General features: G+C 35.5%; 1 protein-coding gene across 12 annotated transcripts in view; it reads left to right on the plus strand.

The window, feature by feature from the left end:
• The window catches only part of MYCBP2 (MYC binding protein 2), a 238,289-nt gene that overhangs the window by 134,678 nt on the left and 80,670 nt on the right, over positions 1 to 22,941 (plus strand). For all 12 annotated transcript variants that reach the window (XM_060191609.1, XM_060191610.1, XM_060191613.1 and 9 more), the window contains 12 exons: positions 432 to 657; positions 1,491 to 1,609; positions 2,432 to 2,519; positions 3,668 to 3,717; positions 5,473 to 5,645; positions 8,264 to 8,408; positions 10,951 to 11,166; positions 11,600 to 11,655; positions 17,115 to 17,230; positions 18,356 to 18,453; positions 20,413 to 20,529; positions 21,317 to 21,457. In XM_060191609.1, the coding sequence (XP_060047592.1) occupies positions 432 to 657; positions 1,491 to 1,609; positions 2,432 to 2,519; positions 3,668 to 3,717; positions 5,473 to 5,645; positions 8,264 to 8,408; positions 10,951 to 11,166; positions 11,600 to 11,655; positions 17,115 to 17,230; positions 18,356 to 18,453; positions 20,413 to 20,529; positions 21,317 to 21,457 (1,545 nt within the window). The remainder of the gene's footprint in view (positions 1 to 431; positions 658 to 1,490; positions 1,610 to 2,431; positions 2,520 to 3,667; positions 3,718 to 5,472; positions 5,646 to 8,263; positions 8,409 to 10,950; positions 11,167 to 11,599; positions 11,656 to 17,114; positions 17,231 to 18,355; positions 18,454 to 20,412; positions 20,530 to 21,316; positions 21,458 to 22,941) is intronic.

Consider the following 22,941-nt stretch of genomic DNA (forward strand, 5'->3'; position numbering starts at 1 on the left):
TCTGAAAATCCTGCATACCCAATGTAAGATTTATAGCATTCCAGTGTACACAGTGTAAATATATAAAACATCTGTAAGTGCTGTATCAAAGTACTTATCCCTTGTAAATGTATCGTGTAAATTAAGGTAGAGCATTTTTTACTTCACTGGCTTAGAGTTTTACATGCTTCTAAAGTATTCAGTTTTCTGTTTTAGAAAATAATAAACTTATGAAAGGACAAGTTACTATAAGTGCACTTATCTATCAATCCAGATTCAGTAGTCATCAACATTTAGTTGAACATAGTCCATTTATTTCCATATATTTGTCTTTTCCTATATAAAAGTGCATTTATGAGTCTTTGGAGTATGTATGACATGCAGCTTTTAAAACAAAAAATTTATAAAAACAAAAAAAATCTTAACCATGCAAGTTTCCCTGTTGATCTCAGGTGACATTTCCAGAATGTGTACGATGGATGACAATTGAATTTGACCCTCAGTGTGGTACTGCACAGTCAGAAGATGTCCTTCGTTTGTTGATTCCTGTCAGAACTTTTCAGAATTCAGGATATGGACCAAAATTGCCATCTGTTCATGAAAATCTTAACTCATGGATAGAATTAAAGAAATTTTCAGGATCCTCTGGATGGCCTACTATGGTTTTAGTGTTACCAGGTAATTTATTTATTTTTTTTTATGGTAAAAGATTTGACAACTTGTATTTATTATGGATGCATTTTTTAGAACATTTCTTTAGGGATTAAAATAATTTATCTAGATTATAGTTGAGTAAATTAGATGTTCGAGGCAAGCCCATCATAATTAGATTTTAGACAAGAGAATGTTTTGAAGATAGCATAAAAAATTAGCTTTACCAAAGCATTTTCTTTCAAGAGAGTTGGTAAACCACTTTCTGAGTTGTGTTGATGTTGGCTTGCTTACCTTTGGGCTTTAAACTATAAGAGAAGGGCATAGAGGCAACTAAGACAGGGAGAGAATATGCTTTTGTTATTGCTGTTACCAATGCTTTTCTTTAGGAGAAAATTTGTACTTTTAATATCTTACGTAGATTTGTAATTAAAAAAAACATGAACAGTAAGTATTTTTGTGATCTTTCAAACTATTCAGTTTGAATTCAGATTCTTTCTACTGACCTGTCATTAATGAAAAGAACAGGCAGAGTTAATTTATGGTCTGTAATCACTTTCCAATAGGGAAAGTTAACCGCACTGAGAAGTATTTGAAAAATGTTTTCATTTGTAACTTAAAGTTATTGAAATTGAAAAAGGAGAATTTGATCGTAAAGAAATAGTAAATTTTCTTGGAATAGTACTGTTGTTTCTGGGTTTACGTGTAGCAGTTTTGTTCAAGTAAATATTAGAAACAAATACAGAAATGTCTAGGATTTATTAGCCTATGACTTGCCCAAACATCTAAACTGAGACTTTAAAAGAGAGGGAAACTTTAATAAAAATGTTTTGAATTCAGAATTCATTTTAATTCACTAGGAAATGAAGCCCTTTTTTCTTTGGAAACTGCTTCAGATTATGTGAAAGATGACAAAGCCTCTTTCTATGGTTTCAAGTGTTTTGCGATTGGATATGAATTTAGCCCTGGGCCTGATGAGGTAAGAATGAGTTAGTTATCTTCTGTTTCTGTTAAGGATGATTATGTTTCTAAGGATTACTGTTGATTTAAGTCATTTAAATCGTATCTGCTGACTACAGAAATTTGAAATGTATTTCATGCTATTGGTTTATTGTTTAAAATATATCTATTAAAGCTTTATGTGCATTTTTTCTACTTTTAATACATTGAGAATGGAATCTGTATGGTATGACCCAACCTATGAAGATTAAATATAATAATTCCTTTTCTAAACATGCTTGAGTATTTATACCTGAGTGAAGAGTAGAATCTGATTTTACAATGATCCTGAATGCTTTCCCTAAAACTTTTCAAGTGAGCAAAATCAAGATGAAAAAAATCATCAGTGCCCTCAAATTAATGAATGAAAATTCTCTGCACAGTGAGCCTGTACACCTGTTATAACCAATGAAAACATATCATTGAATCTCTTCTACATTTCTCTCAACATTTATTTATTTATTTAGGACAAAGACAGAAATCAAGAGGGATGTGGTAATAGAGACTGAAAGAGGAAGAGATACCTGCAACACTACTTCAGTGCTTATGAAGCTTCCCCCTTGCAGGTGGGGACCCCATGGCCTTAAACCAGGGTCCTTGCACACTATAATGTCTGTGCTTAACCAGGTGTGCTACCGACAAGCCCCTGAATCCTTTCTACTCTTAATTTAACCACAGTCAAACATATATTTCCTTCTAATTTTTAAAGTCATGTTTGAGCAAGTCACATTTTGTTGGTAATTTATGTTTTCTCCCAAACATGTTTTAAATAAAGAGGCTTTCTCTCTCCCCAATCCTTTAGGGAGTCATACAGTTGGAAAAAGAATTAGCCAATCTTGGTGGGGTTTGTGCAGCAGCTTTGATGAAAAAGGACCTAGCACTTCCTACTGGTGAGTCTAATAAAGTACTATTGTTCATTATTTCTCAAATTTTAAGAATATATCATATTCATTATTGAAATTTTGTTAGCAAAATGAATTTCATAGTAACCTATATACATTCATGAGTTGTAACTGCTCATATACTGATAGTTAAGTTTAAAAAAAAAAACATGTTTTGTTTGTGTTTCCATTTTATAAAAAAAAAAAAGGAGAGCAAGGAAAAAACAACAACAAAAAGAGTTTTCAGTTGTCTTTATCATTATTATTATTTAATTTATTTATAAAATAAAAAATATTGACAAGACCAGAGGATAAGAGGGATACAGTTCCAAACAATTTCCACCACCAGAATTCTGTATCCCATCCGCTTCCTTGAAAGCTTTCCTATTCTTTATCACTCTGGGAGCATGGACCCAGGCTCGAGCCTGGGTCCTGTGCTGAAGCAGTGCACTATATATATATATATCCTATTTTCCAGCCATCCTCTATTCTTTTTAATTCATACATGCAAACACATGCCCTCCTAATCCAAAACGTGGTGTGTAGCATCCACAGAAGTAAGCACTGTATATATAATACTCAACCAAAAATCTAAAATAATTTTTAAATTTCCTGGTGAACATACGAAGTAGACAATTAAATATTCACTAATGCTCAGGGGATAGTCGCTAGTAATGCCATTTGAACACAGTTGATATTCAAATGCATGGAACTATATAAAAAATAAGATAGGAAGAAATGGCAAGTACAGAAAAAAATTATCAATGATCAAAACTAGGATTTCCCAACATTTCAAAGATGAACAGAATGCTATCAAGAGGCTATAAGGCAGTTGAAATATAAATGTTCACTTTCTGAGTATTTGCCTTGACTTTGGTGAGATAAAAAAATGTAAATACACTAAATTCAGTAATTTGCATGTATTAATAATAAATCACTGGCTGATGTTTAAGTATTAACTTGTGGTTAGCACTTATATTCACACTAAAAATTATATTTTAAAATGTAAGACGCTGATAATTATCCAAAATTCTGATAGCTCTTTTCACTCTATAGTATCATATTTGTGAAAAAGACATAATGAATGTATAGTACCAAAATATTAAACCTATGTACTGATTGACATGCTTTAGTGAAACTCTCCATTTATTCAACAGGCAATGAACTGGAGGAAGATCTTGAAATTCTTGAAGAAGCTGCACTACAGGTACTGTTACATAATATATATATATATAATTTGATATGACTACAGATTAATAGGAGTGTACATAAACACCATCCCCACCACCAAAAGACTATGCTCCCCTACCCCACCCTCTAACATCCCTCCCCAGCCCACCCCATGAAGCTGAACATACACTTTCACCCTTATCCCAGAGTTTTTACTTTGGTGCTCTACTCCAAATTCAGTCAAAAATTCACATTTTTATGAATAAACTTTGTACTTTAACTTAGATTGTTTTTGCTGAGATCAGTTTTATTTCTTTTGAGAGTATATGACTCACTTGTTAAGTTCTTCACTGACATCTATAAAGATAATATTCATTTTTTCCTTGCTTCCTCTTACGGTACTGTTTGGTGGATATTACCTCTAGTGCAAGACATAGATCCTAACTTTCTTGTGCTTTGCATTATGTGTACTTAACCCAATGTATCACTGTCCCTACCCTCTCTTTCCCTTTCTGTCTCCCCCCATCCCTCTCAGTTTCTCTCTGTCCTATCAAATAAAATGCGGAAAAAAAAAGCTGCTAGGAGCAATGTATTCATAGTGGCAGCACTGAGCCCCAGTGACAACCCTGGATGCAAAAAATAAAAATAAATTAAAAAAGATAATCTCTTGTTTGCAACTACATCTCAAAATTATAGTAACTGAAGAAATATGTAACATGTCTAAGGATTCAGCTAACTAGGAGTTAGAGACTTAGGTACTTAGGTCCTCTAATACCAATGGGAAGTGATCACATTTTATTTATTTATTTATCCCCTTTTTGTTGCCCTTGTTGTTTTATTATTGTAGTTATTATTGTTGTTATTGATGCCGTTGTTGTTGGATAGGACAGAGAGAAATGGAGAGAGGAGGGGAAGACAGAAAGAGGGAAAGAAAGACCACCTGCAGACCTGTTTCATTCCCAGTGAAGCTACCTCCCTGTTGGTAGGGAGCCAGGGGCTCTACCAGCATCCTTAGGTGGGTCCCTGACTTCACACCACGCATGCTTAACCTGCTGTGCTACTGTCCGACCCCCTATATTTATTTGTTTATTTGACAAAGACAGAGAGAAACTGAGAGGGAAGGAGGAGCTAGACGATAGATCCATAGATAGACAGATAATAGGTAGAAAAACGTGCATGAAGCTTCCCCTCTGCATGTGGGGGCCTCATGTTTGAACCCAGTCCTTGAGCACTGTTATAATTGTGCTCTCCCAGGTGCACCACCACCTGGCCACCATAAACACGGGCCATGCAAACTAAAATTTTCATTATCTTTCTTGTTTCTGTTTTAAGAAGTTTCAAGGCGCTGTTGTAGTTTAGGTGCAGCTACAGTCAATGTTCCATTTTTGTCCAATTCAAGACCATGTTTCCCACTCACCTAAGACAAAGACAGTATCACCTAAAGATGTTATGGGGCTAAGGAGAGGACGAAAAAAGAGAAACTGGCTTCTACAGCTGTCTGTAGATCGAAGCTCTGCACTCAATAGCTATAATAGGAAGTATGTACCATTTCAGCTAGCATGCAAATACCTGATAATTCACTTATTTGTATAGAAAGAGACTGATTATTATCATATTTTCATCCTAAAACTTTCTACTTTATAGATTAAAGGAAAAGACATTGGGGAATGGAAATAAAATGATTTCCTCAAAAAGTTCTCTATAAAAGTGAGCACAGATTTTTAAAAATACCATAATAAAATTATTTATTTAAAAATATATGTGTTCTCTTTTGTTTTATTTTATTTAATAGGTGTGCAAAACCCATTCTGGTATACTTGGAAAGGGGTTAGCTCTTTCTCACTCACCAACTATATTGGAGGCTCTTGAAGGAAACTTACCACTTCAGATTCAAAGTAATGAACAATCCTTTCTGGATGACTTTATTGCTTGTGTTCCAGGATCAAGTGGTGGAAGGCTTGCAAGGTAATGCATTTTAAATACTATAGTTAGTGGCTTCAGTCTTATAAAGATAAATGAGGGTGGTTATTAAAATATTAAAATGCCCTTTTTTTTTAACTAGTAGTGTTACTGCTCGGGCTCAGTGCATATATGATGACTCTACCACTTTGGATGACTTCTGATGGCCTTTTTTTTTTTTTTATTTTGGTGATAAAGTGTAAGAGATAGAGATAGTGAGAAATAGAGAGGCACCTGCAGCACTGCTAAACCTCTCAAAGAAAGTCTGTTGTGGAATGTAAGTTGGTCTAATCCCTGTGGAAAATGGATGATCTAGAGATTCATCAGAACTCTAGAAATGGACTTTATAACCCAGCAATCCCTTTGCTAGGGATTTACCCAGGGAAAACAAAAACACCTATCTGAAAAGACCTGTCCATACCAATGTTCATAGCAACACAGTTTGTAATAGCCTAAACTTAGAAGCAACCTTTATGTCCTATGGCAGACGAATGGCTAAGAAGTTATGGTTCATACACACAGTGGGTACTATGCAGCTATTGAAAATAATGAATCTCCTGTGCAGTATTGTAGGTAGAACTTAAAGGCAACATACTGAGTGAGACAAGCCAGAAAGAGAAAGGATAATACAGAATGATTTCACTTATAGATGGAACTTAAGACAAAGGGAAAATTTAAGGTGAAACTTGGACTGGGTGTGGCATATTGTACCAAAGCAAAGGACTCTGGAGCAGGTTGGAAATGGACAGAATGAAGACATTAGGGTCCTGGATGTGTCTCCTACACACCTATCAAGGCCAGATGGGAGGTTGTAACTGTGTTAAAAATTATACTATCAACTATTACCTCTCCCTACCTCCAGTAAAATAAAAAAAACTTTCCACCTGCCAGTGTGGACTTTGGGCTTGAACTGGTGCCTTCATCTATAGTAATGTGTGTGTTCAACTAGGTGTGCTAACACCTGGCCTTGTTTTTTTTTTTTTTTTTTTTAAGATAAAATAAAATCATAGTTTGGTGTGATTTTTACTAGTAAAAATATGATCTAACTACGTTCTACTAATTATAAAAGTATTACAATTGGATACTATGTTTTGGTGCACCTAGTTAAGCACACATAGTACTATGTGCAAGGACCCAAGTAAGGACCAAGTTCAAGCCCCTACCTATACAGGGGAGGCTTCACAAGCAGTGAAGCAGGTCTGCAAGTATCTTATCTTCTTCTCCTCCCCCATTTTCTCTCTTTCTCCTTTCAATTTCTCTCTGTCAGACTGAATAAAATAAAAAAAGAAAAAATGAAAAAGAAAACATGCCTATAGCAGTGGTAGATTCATAGTGGTGGCACTGAACCCCAGAAGCTGGAGGCAAAAAAAAAGGGGGGGGGCCAGGTGGTGTTGCACCTGGTTGAGCGCACATGTTGCAGTGTGCAAGAACCCAGCTTCGAACCCTGGTCCCCACCTGCAGAGAGAAAGCTTCCCAAGTGGTGAAGCAGTGCTGCAGGTGTCTCTCTGTCTCTCTCCTTCTCTATCTCTCCCTTCCCTCTCAATTTCTGACTGTCTCTATCCAACAGGCAAAGATTTAAAAAAATTGTTTAAAAGATTTCTTTAAAAAGTTACTATTAAGTATTTACAAATCAGAATGATTGAATAGAAAAATTAAAAAAATATTTTAAGTCATCTTTACTACTGTCTTTGTGGACATTTTTTATGTAATACATATAGAATTATTGCTCATTTCATAGGACAGATTGAATATAGCTTCACTCATAGAAATCAATCTAGGAGTAGATAGCACAAACTGTAGAAAACTACATATGGGGAAGGCAGGCAGTAGTGCACCCAGTTGACCACACTTGTTACAATGTGCAAGAACCTGGGTTCAGGCCCCTGATCCCCACCTGCAGGGGGAAATTTTCATAATCAGTGAAGCAGTGTTGTAGGTATCTCTCTTTGATTTTCTGACTGTCTTTATCTTCTTCCCTTCTCTCTAACCAGTAGATAATAAATAAATGAAATATTTTTTAAATGGTAATGATGAAAATAGTTGAGAAATTGTAGAAAGAGAAAATGGACAATAGACCTTGAACTCAAGATGCTTTTCAGTAAGCAGAATGCTTCTTCTGTCCCTGAATTTGTGGAGAAATTGTAAATCTTCAAGTTGGAAAATATTGCAACTAGTACACTCAGAACTTCAATTTATACACAACCTAAATTCATTCAATTAATGTCCTCGAACTTCTCTTGTATACAACATAAATTCACTTTCTTGGTTATTTTAAATCTGGTCTAGTTAGTTTTTTGGTCGGTGTGGTATGAAACTACACTGTAACCTTACAATCTTGTAACCCATAATTAATCACAAATAAAGCATGTTAAAACATATCAAAAATAACATTCTGATTTTAAAATTCTTTCTTTTTCATGTTTAAGCACTTGTGTACTTTTGCTTCTTTTTAGTGAATTGTCATAGTTTCTAGATAATGTTTGGGGTGGTTATCACTGCATCAGAAATAAAGATATTATTTCAGCATTTTATTTGATACTCATTTTATTCATTTGGCTTAATTTAGCATTAAATATTGAAGATATTGATGAGTGTTTGTTTTACATTTGTTTGATTACTATTAGGTGGCTTCAGCCAGATTCCTATGCTGATCCTCAGAAAACATCTTTGATCCTTAATAAGGATGATATTCGTTGTGGTTGGCCTACTACCATAACTGTTCAAACAAAAGACCAATATGGTGATGTGGTACATGTTCCCAATATGAAGGTAATTCATCAGAATTTAACCTGTCAGTATCTATACACTGACTATTAAAACATACCATTTTAGACAGTATAGATATTTAGTATTGTCATATTTAATAGTTCTTTGTAGTACACTTTTCACATATATTTAATGGGGAAAGTCAAACAATTACTGAAATGATTTGTTTCCAGTTCTGCAATTATTTTACTTTTTGTTTGCTTTTCTACATGTAGCTGGTTACTATGGTTTTAAGGAAGGGTAAAATATTATTCATTTAAAGAATGAAAGCATACAGAGGGAAGAACTTCAGTATATTATGAAATCATTGAAAAAATCAGTGAAATACATTGTAGATATTGTATACTTTTATAAACACATTGCATATCTTTGAATCAATCTTTAGAACATAGTATTAGTACTTATTTAAAAAAGTATAAATACTTAAATTTAAATTGTAAAAAGAATGGGGAAGAAATAGTCATATGGTATTTGATGAATATAGGGCTCTTTGAATTCTTATATCCTGTGACATTAATAATGGTATTTCAAGTCACATTATAATATATATAACCTTGAAATATTTTCTTTTAGTGTAAATATGTCATGTATATTTCTGAAAAAATTGATACATAATATATCTTTGACTATAATATTCCAAATTTACAGTGCTATTAAAATTATGTGTTCAGTAGGAACTGCATCATTAATATTATCTCACTGTATTAGATTACATAGTAGTCAGCTGCAGTCCCCAGTCTGCATTTTAAACTTAGGATATTTTCAAGTTAGAATGGGTTTATTTTTATTTTTTATTATTATTTATTTATTCCCCTTTGTTGCCTTGTTGCTTTCCTTGTTGTTTTATTGTTGTTGTTATTGATGTTGTCATTTTAGGATAGGACAGAGAGAAATGGAGAGAGGAGGGGAAGACAGAGAGGGGGAGAGAAAGATAGACACCTGCAGACCTGCTTCACCGCCTGTGAAGCGACTTCCCTCCTCTTTCCTCCTCTATCCTTAAGCCGGTCCTTGCTCTTTGCACCACCTAAGCTTAACCCGCTGCGCTACCTCCGGAGTTCCAGCTTAGAGTTTTTGTGTTTGTTTTTTTTTTAATTTTATTTATTTATTCCCTTTTTGTTACCCTTGTTGTTTTATTGTTGTAGTTATTATTGTTGTTGTCGTTGTTGGATAGGACAGAGAGAAACGGAGAGAGGAGGGGAAGACAGAGAGGGGGAGAGAAAGATAGACACCTGCAGACCTGCTTCACCGCCTGTGAAGTGACTCCCCTGCAGGTGGGGAGCCGGGATTCGAACCGGGATCCCTATGCCGGTCCTTGTGCTTTGCACCACCTGCGCTTAACCCGCTGCGCTACAGCCCGACTCCCCCAGCTTAGAGTTTTTTTAAGTCACAAGTTTCTTTTTCCTCTGAGTAGGTAATTTCACCTTATCATTACTTTTTTTTTATTCCCTTTTGTTGCCCTTGTTGATTTTTTATTGTTGTAGTTAATATTGTTGTTGTCGTTGTTGGATAGGACAGAGAGAAATGGAGAGAGGAGGGGAAGACAGAGAGGAGGAGAGAAAGACAGACACCTGCAGACCTGCTTCATCGCCTGTGAAGCGACTCCCCTGCAGGTGGGGAGCCGGGGTTCGAACCGGGATCCTTATGCCTGTCCTTGTGCTTTGCACCACCTGCGCTTAACCCGCTGTGCTACAGCCCGACTCCCCTTATCATTACTTTTAATAAAATTAGATAGTACATTCTTTTATCAAAATAGTACCATGTCATCTATAACTTGCAGTTAAAAAAAAAAAAACAATTTTTGTATCGGCTTAAAACAAACTTTCTTCTTCAGAAAAGTTCAACTAAAATTGAGACCAATGCTTTTAAACTATGCCAGACATTGTGAGAAAGTATTTATGCTTGAGTAGCTTGACAAAAATAATGTTAGTTCCTGCACCAAATCAATATAAATTATTTTTCTTTACTTTTTAATTTTTTTATATTTTATTTGTTTTCCCTTTTGTTGCCCTTGTTTTTTTATTGTTGTTACAGTTATTATTATTGTTATTGATGCCGTTGTTGTTAGATATGACAGAGAGAAATTGAGAGAGGAAGGGAGAACAAAGAGGTGGAAGAGAAAGATAGACACCTGCAGACCTGCTTCACCACCTGTGAAGCGACTCCCCTGTGGGGAGCTAGGACTCAAACCAGGATCCATAGGCCGGTCGTTGTACTTCATGCAACCTGCGCTTAACCCACTGCACTACCGCCCGACTCCCTTTTTTTTTAAAGAATGTCATATGTTTTTTGTTTTAATATCTTTGACTATTAATTCCAAAAAACAAAAACCTCTTTTTTTAATACCATAACTCACCATCCAAAATGTGTAACTACGTGAAGGTCTTTATGGCACTATTATATAAAAGTTTGAAAGGGAACCTAAAGAAGAACCAGGGATAACATATGATTTATAGACATTTGAGTCTCTCATTGTGAGATGCTTTTTTTTTATGTGTCCTAACTACTGCATAAAAATATTATTTGATTTTTAAAACATCATTATTAGGTGGAAGTGAAAGCAGTTCCTGTTTCTCAGAAAAAAACATCTTTACAACAAGAACAAGTAAAGAAAAGTCAAAGGATCCCTGGCAGTCCTGCAACAACAACTGCATCTTCCAATACTGACATGACCTTTGGTGGGTTGGCATCACCAAAGCTGGATGTTTCATATGAACCAATGATAGTGAAGGAGGCCAGATATATTGCCATTACAATGATGAAGGTAACTGACTATACCTTTTTCTTTGGAGTAACTTTGCTTTAGAGAAAATTTACCTTATAATGTACTTAGAAACATTACTATTTAACTTTATTGTGATTTTATTAGATTACAGTATGCTTGTTGATATATGGGTCTAAGTTTTATTTTTTGTTTTCCCTTTCTGTCCAGGTTTTATCAGTTCCACTTTTGAGTGAGATTTCTTTTTTCTTTTTCTTTCTTTTTTTTTTGTTTTTGTTTTTGTTCTATTTTGGTCTTTAACACATCACTGATTTTTTGCAAACAATTAACTAATTGATATAGGGTTTTTTTTTTCTCTTCTTTTTCTCCTTGTGAATAAACAGTTGTCACAGCACCATTTATTGAATATCTTACCATTACAACAATTAAAGTATTTATAATATTTTGATGATTCTAACTGGTCTCTGTCTTAAAGGTTTATGAAAATTACTCATTTGAAGAACTGCGTTTTGCATCACCAACTCCTAAGAGGTAAGGATTAATTTTTTCAAATTAGAAAAAAAAAATTGCCCATATACTTCTTTGAACTAAAATAATTCTACATTAGTTTTAATTGTCCAAAGGAAAAACATTGTAACATTTAAAACTGTCCTGAAGAGCATCTGGGGAAAAATCTAAAGTGGCAGAGAATTGGCTTTGCATGCCCAAGGTTCCAAATTTGATCCCTAATACATGTAGCTGAACAGAGCTCTAGGTAGTTTCTTTTTCTTTCTCTTTCTTAGTTTATGTGTCTCTGTCTTTTCTGCCTCATGTGACACTCTCTCTCCCTCAAATATAATTAATAAATTAGATCCTTCGAAAAATCATCAGAAGAGATCTGTCACATATTAATAGTGCATATACTTGCAAATAGCATGTATTTATAGTAAACTGTAAAATTATTAGTATGTTAAATAATTCTGTGGTGCTAGAGAAAAAATAGTATCTAAAATACATTTGTAAGGGGACCAGGTATTGGTACACCTGGTAAAGCACTCACTGTGAGCAAGGACCCAGGTTTGAGCCCCTGATCCCCACTTGCATGGGGAAATCTTTGCAAGTGGGGAAGCAGGTCTGCAGGTATTTCTCTGCTTATCTCCTTCTCTGTCTTCCCCTTCTTTCCTGATTTCTGGCTATCTCTATCCAATAAATAAATATAATAAATAAATAAAATACATTTGTGAACTGAGAAATAGCTCACCTGGTAGAGTGAGTGCACACTTTCCCAGGTACAACAACCTGTGTTTGAGCGCCTGGTATCATGAGAGCACCATGCATGACAGTTACTGTGGTGTCTTGGTGTCTACCTTCTCTTTCTGTGTCTCTACCTCTTTTTTTCCCTCACTATCTTTCTCTATCTTAAATTTAAATAAAAGGAAGGAAGAGAGAGAGAGAGGAAGAAAGAAAGAAAAGAAGAAGAGGAAGGAAGGAAGGAAGGAAGGAAGGAAGGAAGGAAGGAAGGAAGGAAGGAAGGAGGGAAGGAAGAGGGTTTGGGCAGTAGCGCAACAGGTTAAGCGAAAATGGCGCTAAGCGCAAAGACCAGTGTAAGGATCTGGGTTTGAGTCCTGGCTCCCCACTTGCAGGGGAGGTCACTTCACAAGTGGTGAAGCAGGTCTGCAGGTGTCTATCTTTCTCTCCCCATCTCTGTCTTCCCCTCCTCTCTTTTTAAAAAATTTTTATATTTATTTATTTTCCCTTTTGTTACTCTTATTTTTTTTTGTTATTGATGTTGTCATTGTTAGGACAGAGAGAAATGGAGAGAGGAGGGGAAGAGAGAGAGAGAGAACAAGAAGAAGAAGGGAGGGAGGAAGGGAGAGACTTCGACTTCTAGGAGTAGTTATATCATACAGATCTGAAGCTCTGGAATGCTTTGTTGGGGGCGGGGGAGGTACAGGTGTGCACATGTACATGCATATGTGTATGCACACACAATGACTTGTTAGGAGTTGTATGATTCAGTTTTATTTTCTATTTTGTTTTCAACATTTCCCCCCCATATTTTCCTTTCCTCCTTTATCTAAAGAGTTACAGAGGTAGTAGCATAAATTATGCTGTTATTTTCAGTTGTATAAATATTTGCGTTAATTTCAGAGGTCATAATTTTTCAGTCATTGTATAATTCTTTTGACTGCAGATTCAAGCAGATTCTCACCTCTATTTTAATTTCTTGTAACTAGAAGTACTTTTAAAAATAGCTGCTTAGGAAATATTATTAGAAGAATTATTCTTGGAAGACATCATTTCTAGTAAAATTTAGGGAAACTACAGTGATTCTGCCTGCATGGTTAAAGTATCACATATCACAGGATTTAGTAGAAATCAAAAGTTACTTTGATTTCATACTGACATATATGCAAAGTAGAAATGTTTTTTTGTTGTTTTGTTGTTGTTGTTTTGCCTCCAGGGTTATCACTGGGGCTCCGTGCCTGCACCGCGAATCCACTGTTCCTGGAGGCCATTTTTTTCTGTTTTTGTTGCCCTTACTGTTGTTGTTACTTTTGTTATTGTTGGATAGGACAAAGAGAAATCAAGAGAGAATAGGAAGATAGAGGGGGGAGAGAAATTATAGACCCCTACCGACCTGTTTCAGCACTTGTGACCCTCCCTGCAGGTGGAGAGCCAAGGGCTTGAACCAGATCCTTAGACTGGTGCTTGTGATTCGCACCATATGAGCTTAACCCTTTAGCTGCACCACCTCCTGGCCCCCAAAGTAGAAATGTTTAGTTTCAGAGTTTTCTGTCAGAAAAGCAATACTTTGAAAATAAATCTTTGTTTAGCAGTCATGAGATTGTTTTGACTCTAGGTAAGTTTTAGTTGCAAAATATCTACTATGATATAAGTGTGTGGTTTTCTTAAGGATATACTATATTGAATTCAAAAGAACTTCACAAAGAATAAATCGACATTTGCCATTTTCACATGCATTGTGTACTTAAGCCTAAGTAATGAAGTCTCTTTTTTTTCTTTTCTATTTTTAAATCATCTTATTGGAGGTTAATGGTTTGCAGTATGATTGTTGCTAATGTGTACAATTTCTCATCTTCCTGCCATAAGTAACTGCAAAACATTTAGGTTGATTTTCACCATCGTGCAGCAGAACCCAATACCTTTCCTTTCCCTTCTTCCTCAAAGAAATGTATTAAGAACTTGAGTGATTCTCTCAGACAATGGAAAATATGCGAGAAAAATTCCAAACAGAATTGGATGCAAATACACTTAAATATGTATCAGACTCAAATGACAAAAATCTAGTAATTAGTGAGACAGGAGAAAATATCAGGACTAGCAAGTACAGTGCAGGCACTCTGAATTCAAAATGATGGATAAGAAAGGTTTAGGAAAATGTAACAACTCTCTGTGAAATAGACTCCATTTGAAAAACTGCTATAAGAATTATAGGCTTGCCAAGGGAAGAAGAGAAGGAAAAGGAAGCAGAGACCATATTCAGAGAAATCATAGCAGAAAAATGTTCACTCCTGAACAGTGTTCAGCACTGACGCATTCTGGTCACTGAGAGAAAAGCCAGATTTCTGAACTATGATTATCTACAGGGTGCCCCACCTGATAAAGCATCAACATTACCAAGACACATTAAAATTCAAAATTATCAAAACTATCAAAGAAAAAATATGAAAGAAAAAATATTGCAGGCCCCTAGGAAAAGTAAGAAAGTAGCATAAAAAAAGTAGTACTATCAGACTTTCATCACATTTCTTATCATAAATGCTAGATGCAAGCAAAAAATAGGACAACATATTTAAAGTAATAAAAGATAAGACTTGTCAGTCACATGTACTCTTACCCTGCAAAATTAGCTTTCAGATATGAGAGAGAAATATAGGTGTTCTCAAACATGGAGAAAATTAAAAAACTTGCTACTACTACTGGCCTTCTAAGAACTATTGAAAGAAATGCCAGGAAAAAAATGCAGCTAGACCACCATACACAAAATTAACTCAAAATGGATAGATCTGGGTATTAGACTCTAAACTACAAAATACATAGAAGAAAACATCAGTGAAACACTTCAAAGTTGTATTTGATAACTCAACCCATTCACAAATGAAACTAAAACACAATTAAATATGTGGCAATACATAATTTGAAAAGCTATTATACATAGAAGGAAAATTCCACAAGGGTAGAAAAGCAAACCAGGGCTGGGAAGATGCCTGAGATACCAAAGGTCCCAGGTTCAGTCCCCAGCACCACAGGCCACAGCTGAGCATTACTCTGGTAAAAACAAAGACAAAAAAAAAAAAAAAAAGGAAAAGAAAATGTCGTTTTCGATGGGTTATGTTATTTTCGCCGGGCTGGCTTCACGGGCAGGTAACAGACGACCAGGGACTCATAGTTGAGCTGTAGGCAGTATCTCTTTATGCAGGACGCAGCACAATCTAAGACGAGCTAAGCTAAACTCAAGGTAAAGTAAAACTCACAATGCTGTCTTTATATATACTTGCCAAGTAGGGTGGAAACAGGATGTGACATAGAGAGGGTGGAGAGAAAAGTGACTGGTGAAAATCAGGGTGTGATAAAGAAGGGATCAGGGTGTGACAAGGAGGGGGGGGTGGAGCAAAAACATATCATGAAACAGTGGGGATTGAACCAATGCCCTGGAGGGAGGTGCTTGTTAACAGAGGTTATGTAAATAGAATGAAGTGGTTATGTAAATAGAATAGTGTTAAGCAGGGGGGATTTAAACCAAATGAAACAGAAGGGGTCTCATGCATACCAACAAGAAAAGAAAAGAAAAGTACTTCTGTAATTGAGAGAAGATAATTTGCCTTTCACATACCTAAGGAGAATTTGATGTCAAAGATCAATAAAGAAATCACAGTGGTGGAGGGTAGGTAGCATAATGGTTATGCAAACAGACTCTCATGACTGAGGCTCCAAAGTCCCAGGTTCAATCCCTCCAACCACCATTAGCCAGAGCTGAACAGTGCTCTGTTTAAAAAAAAAAAATATATATATATATATCACAGTTCAATGACAAAATAGCAAATAACCCAATTAAAACCTAGGCAAAAGATTTGGTTAGGTTTACATTGTGTCCTGCAGAATAAGATAGATGGAACCAGAGGTTATTATGCTTAGTGAATAAGTAAAGAAGCAAAAGACAACTACTAGATGGCTTACTCATATGTGGAATATAGGGAATTGAGACTCATGAGGTAGTAGTAAAAAAAAAAAAAGTGACAAAACTTTCTCTAAGGCTTTTGAAAATTATGTTGGCTGTAGCTAAACAGGGCTGGGGGAGAGGTTCAGAAATTTGGTAGTATCTGTGGTGTGGAACTGTACCCCTGTAATTTTATAATTTTGTAAGCCTTTATTAAATCACTATTTTTTTAAAAAAGAGAATTTCATAGCACAAATAAAGTGACTGACCAGATAGATCAAGGATATTTCTTCCACTGTGGTAGGAGACAGGGTAGGGGGATATAGTCTTATTAGTTTAGTTGCAGTTAGGAGTTTAGATCTGATTCCTTCTATTTTCCAACAGAAGAAAAGCATTATTATCTTCAGTTGAGAGTGAAGAAGAGGAGTGATGTAAGGCTTGATGTGAACAAATAAAAATGAAGTTCATTTTGAAGAGTAGAAAAACATAGTATAACAAAATGATAGGATTAACATTGATTGTACTGATATGATCAGAAATTGTGTTTGCTGGTATATTTCAATGATACTGTTAGTGATTTAATGAAAAGTAAAATAATTTTAGGGCCAGATGGTGGCATACCTGGCTGAGTGAAGTGACCAGGTCCTCAGTCCCTAACTGTAGGGGGAAAGGTTCACAAGCAATGAAGCAGTGATGCTAGATCCTCTCATTCCTTTTCTATATTCCTTCTCACCCCCTCTCAATTTATCTCTGTTTCTATCCAATAAATAGTTAATGAAAAGAAAATTTCTTAAGAAAGTAAAGGAAAATTCATCTTCTTTCTTTTCAGACCCAGTGAGAATATGCTCATTCGTGTCAATAATGATGGAACTTACTGTGCAAATTGGACTCCAGGAGCTATTGGACTCTACACTATCCATGTTACCATTGATGGAATTGAAATAGGTATTTTTTTTCTTTCTTTTTTTTTTAAATTTATTTATTTATTTATTTTCCCTCCAGGATTATTGCTGGGCTCGGTGCCTGCACCATGAATCCACCGCTCCTGGAGGCCATTTTTTCCCCCTTTTGTTGCCCTTGTTGTTGTAGTAACCTCGTCGTGGTTATTATTGTTGCCATTGTTCGTTGTTGGATAGGACAGAGAGAAATGGAGAGAGGAGGGGAAGACAGAGAGGAGGAGAGAAAGATAGACACCTGCAGACCTGCTTCACCGCCTGTGAAGCGACTCCCCTGCAGGTGGGGAGCCGGGGGCTCGAACCGGGATCCTTATGCCGGTCTTTGTGCTTTGCGCCACATGCGCTTAACCCACTGCGCCACCGCCCGACCCCCTGAAATAGGTATTTTTAAAGTTATGAATTACTTAGTGCACAGAACTAGAATCAGAACTATCTTTGTGTTCTTGCTTGTTCTTTAACCTGTATCATAGACATGAACAAGTTTCATATATTGTCTGGGATTTTATTTCCTTCTTTATAGTGAGTAATTAGTGCATTCATAAGGTCTTCAAATATTGTCATCACCTCCATAGTCACTATAATACTCCTTTTCCTAAAGTGATTAGTCAGTTATGACTTTCTTCTTGGTGCTCTGTAACACTCTACATGAGATGATAATAAATGATGAGTTGTATTCTGATTCAGTTTGTGAAATTGCATTTGATCATATAAGGATTTCTTTAAAAGTAATTTTCCATTATCATTTCAGTTAAAAATTTTCTATCTATCTATCTATCTATCTATCTCATTTAATTTATTGAAAGATAGAAAGAACCAGACATCACTCTGGTACATGTTGTGCTGAGGATTGAACTCAGGACCTCACTCTTGAGAGTCCAGTGCTTTATCCACTACACCACTTCCCAGACCACTCTCCTCTTTTTTCTTAAATCCATGAGATGTCTAGGCAGTTTTGCAGTTCTCTCTCTTCTCTAGCTACTAAATATCAATCATCTTGGAGGTGCAAAATTCAGATGCTTGTTTTAAATAGGCTGTGAATGTTTATTAGTTTAGGATCAAGGATCTTCCCTCCCTTTTATTCTCAAGTGTTACATGTACCTTTCTTTTCTTACAGATGCTGGCCTTGAAGTAAAAGTGAAAGATCCACCTAAAGGGATGATACCACCAGGAACTCAGCTGGTCAAACCAAAGTCAGAACCTCAACCAAATAAGGTTAGATAGAGTAGAATTAAATCAGAAGTTGAATTTGTCCAGTTTCATTGATTTTCTTCAATAGTGTTTCAAATGGCCATCAAGCATTTAATATTTTACTTCATTTCAATATTTGGTTTCTAAATATCCCTAAGCAAAGTTAGAGAGTAGTTCATGATAATTCTAACCGCTTCTAATTTATGGAAACTGTACTTTGAGTTTTTGTATGTAGTGCTCTAGTAATTTATAATCTTGTCTATTTGTCTTATTGAGAGTTTTCAATTAAAAAAAATCCAAAATTAAGTGAATAAAATTTTCAAGGTTAAAATATCCTATGCTGTGAAAGGAAAATTAATTTCTTTTTTTGATATTTATTTATTTATTCCCCTTTGTTGCCCTTGTTGTTTTTTATTACTATTGTTATTGATGTCATCGTTGTGGGATAGGACAGAGAAAAATACAGAGAGGAGGGGAAGACAGAGAGGGGAGAGAAAAATAGACACCTGCAGACCTGCTTCACTGCCTGTGAAGCGACTCCCCTGCAGGTGGGGAGCCACGGCCTTGAACCGGGATCCTTATGCCAGTCCTTGTGCTTTTGCATCCCCTGCGCTTAACCCACTGAGCTACTGCCTAACTCCCAGGACAATTAATTTCTTAAGAAAATGCATAGCAGCCAAGCCGCTGGCATGGTGGATAAAGTCTTGAACTCTCAAGCATGTACTTCTGAATTTCTTCCTTAGCATCTCATGTGACAGAGTGTTCCACTGATTCTCTTTTCTTGTCTTTCTTTCTTTCTTTCTTTTTAATTTTCTCTTATCAGTAAGTAAATACACTTTTTTTTTTGCCTCCAGGGTCATCACTGGGGCTCAGTGCCTGTACTAAGAATCCACTACTGGAGGCCCTTTTTCCTCCCATTTTGGTTGTCCTTCTTATTATTGTCATTGCTGCTGTTATTGCTGAATAGGAAAGAGAAATCAAGAGAGGAGGGGAAGACAGAAAGGGGGAGAGAAAGATAGACACCTGCAGACCTGCTTTACCACTTATGAAGCAATCCCCCTGCAGGTGAGGAGCCAGGGGCTTGAACTGAGATTCTTGCGCTGGTCCTTGTGCTTTTCATCATGTGTACTTAACCCACTGCGTTACTGCCCAGCCCACAGTAAATACATCTTAAAAAAAAAAAGCAAACTTTTATATCACAGTTGCTATAAATTATATCCATAGAATTACTATAATTTACTGAAGAATACTCTTCTAGAAAGTATACCTAAAAGGGGGCCAGGCAGTGGTGCACATGGTTAAGTGCATATAATACTAAGTGCGAAGACCCACACAGGGATCTGGGTTTGAGCTCCTGGTCCCCAACTACAGTGGGGATGCTTTATAAGCAGTGAAGCAGGTCTGTAGGTGGCCATATTTCTTTCTCCCTCTCTGTCTCCGCTTCCTCTCTCAATTCCTCTCTGTGCTATTCAATAAAAAAGAGAAAGAAAAAATGGCTGACAGGAGCAATGAATTCCACTGATCACAGTGATAACCCTCAAAGCAAAAAAAAAATATATATACATATATATATATATATATATATATGATACATGTCCATATGATAATGCTAAATGTACGTTTTTCAGCTTGCAGGCATAACTTAAGTTATTGCTTTTAAGTACAATAGGGAAAATGCATAAAGAAAATGCTCATAAATAACAGCATTTACATGGTTATAAATATAAATTATTTCTATTTGCAGAGGGTAACCAGCTACAATTACTTTTAAGATTTTTCAGGATGATAATACTTTCAAATCTGTTTCATTTTTCTCTAAGATCTCTATTTTACTTTATTCTGTGATTTCCCCCTGTTATCCTGTCTTGCTTTACTTCTCCTTATTATTTTTATTTGCTACTATGGGGTACTGATATACTTATGTGTCAACAACCATACTGTAAACCATTCACATCTCCTCCCCAATGTCTTTAACTTTCTCAGATTCGAAAGTTTGTGGCCAAGGATAGTGCAGGACTCCGGATCCGAAGCCACCCATCCCTTCAGAGTGAGCAGATAGGCATAGTGAAAGTCAATGGAACAATCACTTTCATTGATGAGGTAATTTGTTTAAAAAAAAAACACTAAATAAATTTTGGTCAGAAAAATACTTGCATTACTTTATTTTCACAATTTAAGATTACTGAATTTGCAGAATGTTCTAAGTAGCTTGGACAGTGTTTGGAAAATTATTTTACAGAATATTTTTTTAAGGTTTGAGTTTCAAACATTTTTATTTTTTATCATTAAACATAGACAATTATATTTTTAACATGAAAGAAACTGCATAATGCTTAGAACATCTATAAGAACTTACAAAAATAGGTATAGTTTTTCTTAAATTTTTTAAATTTTGTTGTATTGCTTTAACTTTGTACAGTAATACAACCAATTAACCTCTGATTATTAAAATCTAAATTGAGAGGGAAACCTGTACTTCTCTCAGTAACATTTAATTTTACTGTTTAGACTGTTTCTCTTAAGTGTGATTTTATTTTTGTGCTTTAATGTTAAGTACCATTGTTTTTATGATATCCCCTTGTAAATTTTCATATTGCTGTGACATTACTTGCCATATATATTTTTTAAACCTGAGCACTGCTTAGCTCTGGTTTATGATGCTATGGAGATTGAATCTTGGAGTCTCAGGCATTAGAGTCTGTTTACATAATCATTATGCTATACCCCACCCATATTTATTTTCTTTAGGATTCTCTCATAAGTAGTAGCATTTGCAGGAACTAGATTCTTAATTTCTATGTCATCTACTATGTTTGCTTTATAGCTATGCTAGCTGCATAGGAGTTAAAGGAGGGCATGGCTTGTTCTTGTTGCTTATTTCTCATAGATCCACAATGATGATGGTGTATGGCTAAGACTGAATGATGAGACAATAAAGAAATATGTTCCTAACATGAATGGCTACACTGAAGCCTGGTGCCTTTCTTTTAATCAACATCTTGGCAAGAGTCTTCTGGTGCCTGTTGACGTAAGTAAAAGATGGTTTTGAAAATGTTATAGGTATACTCTTTTCTCATTTAAAGGACTTTCTTTAATTAAGCCTTCTCAGTTCTGAGATAAATCACAACTAAATAACTCCTATTTTATAAGTGCTTGAAAACTTGGTGGTTTCTATGTAATAAAGGTGGAGTTTGGAAGGCAGAGCCTATTGACAGTTATTAGGACCCATCTTAAAAAAGAAGTAGTAACTTAAAATTCTGCTCACTGAATTTCTCTTAAAGTGACAGGAAATGAGACATGTTCATATACCTCCTCTTTCATATTCACATTGCTATTATTAATGAATTCTATATATAGTGATTCAATAGTCTGTTCTAAAGCATGTATAAAATAGTTGTCTTTTGTGTGTATGTGTGTGTATTTTGTGTTTTGTCTTCTTTTACTATCATGTTTTTGTTGAAGTATATTTTTGTAAGTAAGAGAATTCTGTTTATTAAGAAGAAAATGTCTTTTTCTTTTCTTTTTTAAAACCACATGTACACCTTCTATTATGACTAGTAAATAGAACCAGAATTTTTTTTACTATTGTATTTTAAAGACCTGAATTTCTTCATAATCTGCATATAAGGTTACCTTTGTTTTTTCTTTTTCTTTCTTCTTCTTCTTCTTTTTTTTTTTTTTTTGCCTACAGAGTTATTAATAGCTGGGGCTTGGTGCCAGCACTACAAATCCACTGCTTTTTTTTTTTCCATTTTATTGGATAGGACAGAGAGAAATTGAGAGATAAGGAGGGATATAGAGAGGGAGAGAGAAAGATGAGACACCTACAGACCTGATTCACTGCTCCTGAAGCATTCTCCCTGCAGGGGGGCAGCAGGGGCTTGAACCTGGATCCTAGTACTAGTACTATGTGTGCTTAACTGGGTGTGCATCTCCTGGCCCCTAAGGCTACTTTTGTATATGAAACCGTGCGGTGCATTGTTTTTTACGTTGGTAGTCTAGAGTAATGTTCTACAAGATATTTTCGTATTTATTTATTTATTTTTGTCACAAGGGTCATCATTGGAGCTCAAGCACCATGAATCTATGTTCCCTGTGACTGTTTTTTTCCCTTCTATTTTATTTGATTGAACAGAGAAAATCTGAGAGAATAGAAGGAGATATAGATTGAGAGATAAAGAGAGACGCCTACAGACCTGCTATACTGTAATTGTAGCTTCTTCTCCTGCATTTGGGGTGGGGGGCTTCAAACCTGGGTACTTGTGAATGCTAATGTATGCACCTAGCTGGATGTTCCACCTCTCAGATCCTACAAGATAATTCTTTAGAAATTATTAAACTTATCCTTGTACTTATTTTCTTTTGTATATGTTTTATAATTATATAGTTATAAGAGATAGGTTTTTTATTATTAGATACTTGATACAATTTGAAGTATTGTCCTACATTATAGATGTTAAGCAAACAGTGACAAATCTTTAGTTAAGACATGAAAACTTTAGTAAACAAATC

The sequence above is a fragment of the Erinaceus europaeus genome, chromosome 5 (genome assembly GCF_950295315.1).
Source record: "Erinaceus europaeus chromosome 5, mEriEur2.1, whole genome shotgun sequence".
NCBI lineage: Eukaryota > Metazoa > Chordata > Mammalia > Eulipotyphla > Erinaceidae > Erinaceus > Erinaceus europaeus.